Genomic DNA, 7,500 nt, shown 5'->3' with positions numbered 1-7,500 from the left:
ACGTGCGCCCGCTGGCGTACCCCGACTCGGACGCCGTGCTCATCTGCTTCGACACCAGCCGCCCCGAGACGCTGGACAGCGTCTTGAAGAAGGTGGGTGCTCTCCGCCCGTCTGCTCTGTCTTCTCGTTCTAACCCGCGTGTTGTTCTCCAGGTATTGATGTTCTAGCGTCTTCATGCTTCCCGTCGGTTAGGCGAGGTCATACAGTAGGTCCTCTCATGTTTAAAATACGTATCTTCATAGACAGCGGCACCATGTGCAGCCAAATATCTTATAAATATGAATATAAATATATTTCCACAATCGAAGTACAGTCAGCGGTGGTTTGCCGTACTTTCTACTTCTATTCTATTTTCTAATACATTCTTGAAGGACAAAAATCACAATATATCTGCAGGTATTGCAAAATGCATTTGGATTCCTTCCATATATTTACTTTTTAAAAAAAATATATTTTACATAAAATTTTTCAACGTATGTCCGTACACGTTTGTTCGGAAAGGAGGTTCGTCTTCAGGGGACCGGGAGAGAATAGTTGTCTTTCCCGGTTCTGCTTTTTGTGGTTGTTATTGACTCTGCAGGACAACTAAGCAGAATTTAGAATATTTTTGCCGCGTCGGCGTGATCTTCGATGTCACTCATACTTGTATATCTGTCGTGGCCGGTGGAGCAGTATGTTCTACGGTCGACCGGATCGGCCCGTCCGAACAAAGCTCCGCTGCCGCTGCCGCTTGACCCCTCTGATCCCTCGGGGGCGGGGGCGGAGATCGGACCCCGGAGCCCGGCCGGTCCTGGGCTCTGGCGGGACATCGGATACGGCGAATTTCGCCGTAGACCTGAGGCCTCGGAGTGCCCTCTCCGAAGTTTAAAATCTGTGTTGGAACAGATGGTGTTGGTTGACATTTGTTTGGTGGCCTAGAAATGGTACGTTGGGCTTGACACCGAGAGCAGACCGTGTGAATGTTTGGGTGGAGAATTTAGTTGTGGTTGTAGACGTGTGTATGTGTGTGTATTTTGTTACCTTGGGATAGGCTGGGTGCGTGGCAACGCCCCTCTTAACTGGCTTGTTTATGTGCCTGTGCATGGTATAAAACAAGCCCTTACTCTCATCTTGAGGCCATGTGTGGCCATATCCCCTTTGAAGAGGCTGACGGTTGCCATGGCGACCTGTTGACGTGCTCCGCCGCTCGGTGGGAGCCGACAAAACGCTTTGTAGCCCTAACCCCGGACACCTCTTGTCTTTCGTCTCCCAAGAGCCCCTGGCGGGCCTCAGCGCACCCTTAGCCGCCGTCAAGCTTTTGTCTTATCCCATGAAGCCCCCCGACCGGGCGGAGGTGGGCGGGGGCTACCGCGACCTCTGACCCCTAGCTGCCACCGGCGTAATCCGCGAAACCTTGGGCCACAGGGAAAAACCTGTCGCTCGATCTCCGTCCCGAATGAGACTGTTGACCTCCAGAGGCCCGAGGGCTGCGGGGGGGGTCGCCGGACGACAGTTTGTGTGGGGGGGTTAAACAATCAAATGATCCGATTGGGCGGTATTGGGGGAACGGGGTAGGGACGCGAGAGGTCGAAGGTCGCTCTCGACTTGAAGGATGAACGCACACATGCCGGTATTCTGCACATGGCATCCTGGATATTCCGATGCTATTTTAACCCCTTGGAAGATGCTTCCATGGCGTCTGGTGTTGGTTCAGCTGAGCCTTGAAACTTCGCTCCTGTGCTTTAAACATGGAGGCTCAGACTATTTCGCCCTGTTAGTCATGTCGCACGCATGCTGTCGTCATTCACCAAATTCTTGACTTACAAAATTAACTTATTTTTTATCATTATTATTATTATTATTATTACCAATAAATTATTATTATTATTATTATTATTATTATTATTATTATTATTGTTATTGTTATTATTATGATCATTATTGTTATTATTATTATTATTATTATTATTATTATTATTATTATTATTATTATTATTATTATTGTTATTATTATTATTATTATTATTATTATTATTATCATCAATAAATTATTATTATTATTATTATTATTATTGTTTTATTTATTATTTTATTTTTAACACTCAACTCAACTTCACTGCAATGCCAGTTTATAATATTTATAATAAATCTGGATTTATTCAAAACTTAAATGATGCATTTCAATGTACCAGTAACAAGGCTATCTCTGCCGCAGCCCAGTTCCACCGCGACACGTGTATTGTTTCCGGTATGAGACGACACCACGACGGAGTATTTTTATCTCCCTGGATGGGAGAATGCCCTACTCTGCATGTTCTCACGGTCTCAACGCCAAAGCTTGTTTTTGCCTGGGTGCCGCTGTTATCGACCGGTCTAACTTATACTTTCCCTTAAACACAAAAGTAATTGGGGAAAAAAAATGACCAAAGTAGTTTATACTCTTTGTCGTAAATCACTGTGACAGTTTGTCTGCCTGGAGCGCTCTGAGCTCCCACCGCGGGCGCCGTGCCTTCCACTCTGCAGCGTCCCGCACGGATCCTTAATGTCCGATCGTTAATGTTGACGACGCTTCGTGTAAACTGTTTGTTAGTTTTACTTTTTGAAAAACGCTCCGCTAACGGTGATGCCGCCGTCTTCTTTGTTCTCCTCTAAGATGGGATACATCTGCTGGACCCTAAAAAAAAACAAACAAAAGAAAAAATGTGTTAAATAATTTAGACTTCTGCTGTGTCTCATGTTTTATTTGAGAAGTTTTATTTGTTGTTTTATAAGTGGCTGATCCTTTCTTGATTTTTAAATCGGGCTGGTGCTAAGTGGTAATCCGTAAGATCATTTTGTTTAAAAACTCCCAATATTTTATAATTAATTTATCTGGCACTTCATAGGAAACAGCCATTCCATGTATTTGTGTAATGCGTACAGTATACTGCTGTATACGCTGTTTCCATCGTTGGTGGCGGCGTCCGCCACGCGCAGGAAGTGAAAGGCGGTTGTGGTGAGTAAGCTAAAGCATCGTAACTAGCTTTGGTCGACATTCCCCCCAAGAAATAAATATACGTCGCAGTTTCGAATGGAGTTCTGGGACCTACGTTATCCACAACATAGATGATCTGATGGATTACCACTTTAATGAACGTCTCTTAACACCTTTGTTATGATTTGTTATTTTACCCGAGGAGCACTTTGTAACGTTACCGCCGATGCGTTGCGCGTCCACAGTGGCAGGGGGAGACGCAGGAGTTCTGCCCCAACGCCAAGGTGGTGCTGGTGGGCTGCAAGGTGGACATGAGGACGGACGTGGGCACGCTGAGGGAGCTGTCCAAGCAGCGGCTCATCCCCGTCACGCACGAGCAGGTACGCCAGGACGGGCCGGAGGGGCGGAGGGGTGGAGGGACGGAGGGGTGGAGGAGCTGACTGCAAATGAAGGAGGGATGAGTAATGAGAAAGACGACGAAGGGAGAGGCAAAGACGAGTGGGAATAAGCACAACAAACCTGCACAACAAAAACAATTATTAAATTCGAAAGCCAATGTATTGTAATATAGGATATTTGTGCCAGGTTTGCCGTTGCTTATTCATTCATTCATTCATCGGGGAATTGGAGAAGAGAAGAAGGGAAGAAGAGAAGAAGGGAAGCAGAGAAGAAGAGCGGGACAAGGACTAGGGGAACAAGAGCAGATACAGTGGGGAGGAAAAAATGGAAATGAGAAAACTAATTAAGCAATATTAATGCTGGTTTGCTGTCACTCATTTACCCATTAATCCATGCATCCATCCATGCATCCATCCATTCTTTTATCCATTCATTCATTCATTCATTCCTTCCCCCGGGTAAAGGAGAAGAGAAGTATCGAGGAAGACGGGGGACGAAGAAAACAAGTGCAGATAGGGGAGAAATAAAGGGGAATTAGTAAGCCTGCGATGCAATATTGATGCTGGCTTCGCTGTCACTTATTAATTCATTCATCCACTTACTCGTTCACTCGCTCATCCATTCCGTGGTGGATCAGCGGAGCCCAGGGGTCCCCCGGGGGGGAACCGAGAGAGGAGGTTTTTTCCCCCAACACAACAAAGTAGATCAGGAGCTGCGTGGGTTCCCATCGGACCCGATGCTGCAGTCGGCGTTTTGACTGCAATGTGCTGACGGAGGGAGGGAAGGAAGGATGCTTATGGGGGGCGGAGCAGGGGGGCCGGAAGAGGTCATGTCGAGGGACGGACATTTTATTATTTTATTTATCCGTCTGGCTGAACTAAAATATTCATGCGGGGTTTTTTTTTTCCGGGGGCTAGGGCGAAAAGGGAAACACGGCGCGTTGATACAGGAGGGGGGGTGTTTACGGCACCGCGCCGTGACCTCCAAGCCGAGGGGACGCTTGAGAGACCGGCGTGTGAATCTGTGAATTTTAATCAGCTTCCTGCGCGTTAGACACACAAGGAGCGGAGGTTTTTTTTTTTTGTTTTTACCCCCCCACCCCCCGAAACACAAAAGCCCCTCAGAACAAAGAGCCCTTCTTTCCGTCATCTGAGCGGCTGTTCATGGAGTGTCTGTGCAAACAGGAGGAGTAAACACCGCAGAGCGAGGGCGACGAGATGCGGCAGCATGGACGACCTCCTTTAAAGGGATTAAGTCAAGTCAAGTTTATTTATACGGCCCTTAATCGCAATACAGTCTCAAAGGGCTTTCGCACCCGCTTAGAAATCAACCACCTCCCCTGGTCTGAGCCCTCATCCGGACCAGGAAAAACTCCCAGAAAACCCTTGGGCAGGGGGGGAAAAAAGGAAGAGACCTTGAGAAGGGACCAGAAAAGGAGGGATCACCCTCCTGGGATGACCAGGCTGCAGTGGATGCCGAGTGGGCAACATTAACATAATATAATATGACAAATCATGGGATATTGTGTTTAGCGCTGAACGATTAATCAAAGTCAAACGGACATCGCAATGTAATAGAAAGCAATTTTCAAATTGCAAAGGCTGTGATTAAAAAAAAAAAAAAAAAAAAAAAAAAAAAAGGGGGGGGGGGGGGGGGGGTTAATGATACACAATCGGAGCAGAGAGGGAGCGATGAGCTTGCGCACCTGTCTCCCTCTCCGACAGCGCCGAAGACGCGTCCCTCAGCAATGGGGTGGCGCACCAGAACAGTGTGTTTTTATTTGATTTCACGCCTCCTTATGGAACGAAACAAGTGCGAGCCCCCTCGGGATTAAGCGATTGTTTTAAGGGAACCCCCCTGCTGTCCCCCCGGCCCAGGCCGCGGTTCGCGGTGCAGGGCGCGTGCCGCCGGCAGATCATTGAACGCCTGAACACTTTCAGAATACTTTCAGAAGTCTGTTTTTGTACTTTTGAACCTTTTTCAAATTTAATGAGCACAAAGCTGTCCCAGACGAAGCTCATTCACGTGCACGCACGTACAGTCTGTGGATCTATGCATGCAACACTTTTATAAAAAATATTCAATTTCTGCTAAAACACTGCATATTTTTCAAATGATCAGTCCTTGAGTAGCTCTCAGGTATTTGGAAGAACGCCATCATTTTACCAATGCTAAGGGGTGAAGCCAGGGTGAAGGCAAGTTAACAGGTCGGGTGTGGCTAACCAGATGCAAAACTGTGAAAAGGAGTCTTGATTTAAACATTTCTGCAGGAGTTGCAGCTCTGATTTCCACAGACAGGTAGGGCGTTCCAGAGTACTAGGGCCCGGAGTGAGGATGCCCCGGAGCCTGTGGACTTGGCTTGAGGCTCGTAATGGTACAAAAGGTACCAATAAATCAGTAAGATGATAAGGTGCTGGGCTGTGTAGTATTTTATTGGTAAGTAGCAAAACCTTCAAGTCAGATCTGAGGTAAACCGGGAGCCAGTGCAGTATTGGGGTAGTATGATCAAACTTTTTAGTCGTAGTCGAGATTCTAGCCGCAGCGTTTTGTACTAACCGGAGGCTTTAATACTAGACATGGGAGGGCCAGAGAGCAGCACATTACAGTGATCTAGGCGGGATGTTACAAATGCATGGACGATGGTCTCCGTATCACTCATGGATAGAACAGGCCGTATCTTAGCAACATTGCCAAGATGAAGAAAATCAGTTCTGGTTCTTAATATGCAGTTTAAAAACACAGAGTGGATCAAATATAACTCCAGCTGTGTTTTTCTTTGTTTGATTTTTTCAATATATTTTTTAGTAGATTTTGAATAATTTAAACGCTATTGCGAGAAACCTACCTCAAAATGATCTCCTGGTTCTGCTGACAACCACGGTAACACATACTGTGGTGTTTTGTCAAAGTTGCTCAATTCATCATCATTTTCTTTTGTCTTAAATTTGTCCCTTTTGAAGGTTTCTCACAATAAAGTTGGACATTTTCCAAATCCCATAATAAGAGACAACATTAAAAGTCCAAAAAGGTGAGCTAACATCAGGAAAATGGTCATGAGCTGACTAGTAAACCTCAATTTGAGACCTTCACACTATTACTCCATTACTCCATATTTGTTAGAGACGCTGATATTTGCCTCTCACAGACGCATAGCAGAGGACAAAAAAAGACAGAAAACATTGGAAAGGCTTTCCCCAGTTTGGTGTTGATTTGGTGTTGAACCGAGCTGCTCCAGAGGGGGCCGCGACCACGCGCTGAACTCCACATTTCCACACTAATCCACTGAGATCTGATAAGGTCTCTGCGCTTATCGAGTCTCCCCTCCCCACCACGGACGCCCAGAACCGCGGGGAGTCACCCAGAACCATCTCTTCCGCAATCAATTCCCCAAAAGACAAAGAACAGGTTCCACTGAGTCTAGCTGAAGTACACGTTGACCACTGTAAGTTCAAGTCCTTGAATGAAATTTAACGTTTCTATCGCGGCCTGGAACACCAAAACATTACCACCCACTTTCAGGCAGCTCAGCGCTCTAGAGGGGGTCCCAGGGTCTTTTCAGCCCAACTACTGTTCAGCCTCCTCTGAGGTTTGTCGGGACCTTTATGAACTGATTTCCGCCCGAGTTTAGCAGAGTGCAGTGTTCTCTGCCAATAAATGGTAAAAAAAAGAGGCAAAACACGAATAAAAAACCAGAAATCACCGAAGAGGAAAAGCAGCAGCTTTGATGATGAAGAGGACGAGGAAGACCAGGTCCGGGCAGAGCAGGCCGTCCCCGGCTTCCGTCAACAAGGGTTGAAAACACCATCGAAATCATTATAAAATATTTCAAAATGATTGTGTTTCACATATATCAAAATTGAATCTCAAATTGTATTTCACTCCAAATAAATTCGTTTTTTTCGATTAATTCATTCTTCAGATCATACAAAACATATTTACACGTGTGTTGCAACGTCTATAAATAGCAATGGATTTCATTGATTAAATGGTGAATAGATAAAACAACACGAAAAATAGTGGGATGGGGCCCAAACGGTTGCTTTTTGCCATTTTACACTTTCACTTTTGCTTTTAGCACTTTAGTCTCACTCCTAATGAATGGAAGCTTTTTTTCAGCACAAACTGAACTCGATTATCATGTATCTAAA

General features: G+C 45.8%; 1 protein-coding gene across 1 annotated transcript in view; it reads left to right on the top strand.

Annotated features, from left to right (window-relative positions):
- rnd2 (Rho family GTPase 2) overlaps positions 1 to 7,500 on the top strand; it is a 30,004-nt gene that overhangs the window by 20,772 nt on the left and 1,732 nt on the right. Inside the window, exons 3-4 of the mRNA XM_080009750.1 lie at positions 1 to 92; positions 3,199 to 3,333. The exon at positions 1 to 92 is cut by the window's left edge and continues 18 nt beyond it. Of these exons, the coding sequence (XP_079865876.1) occupies positions 1 to 92; positions 3,199 to 3,333 (227 nt within the window). The remainder of the gene's footprint in view (positions 93 to 3,198; positions 3,334 to 7,500) is intronic.

The sequence above is a fragment of the Zeus faber genome, assembly GCF_960531495.2.
Source record: "Zeus faber genome assembly, chromosome: 11".
NCBI lineage: Eukaryota > Metazoa > Chordata > Actinopteri > Zeiformes > Zeidae > Zeus > Zeus faber.
This window is presented reverse-complemented; position numbering and strand designations above follow the sequence as displayed.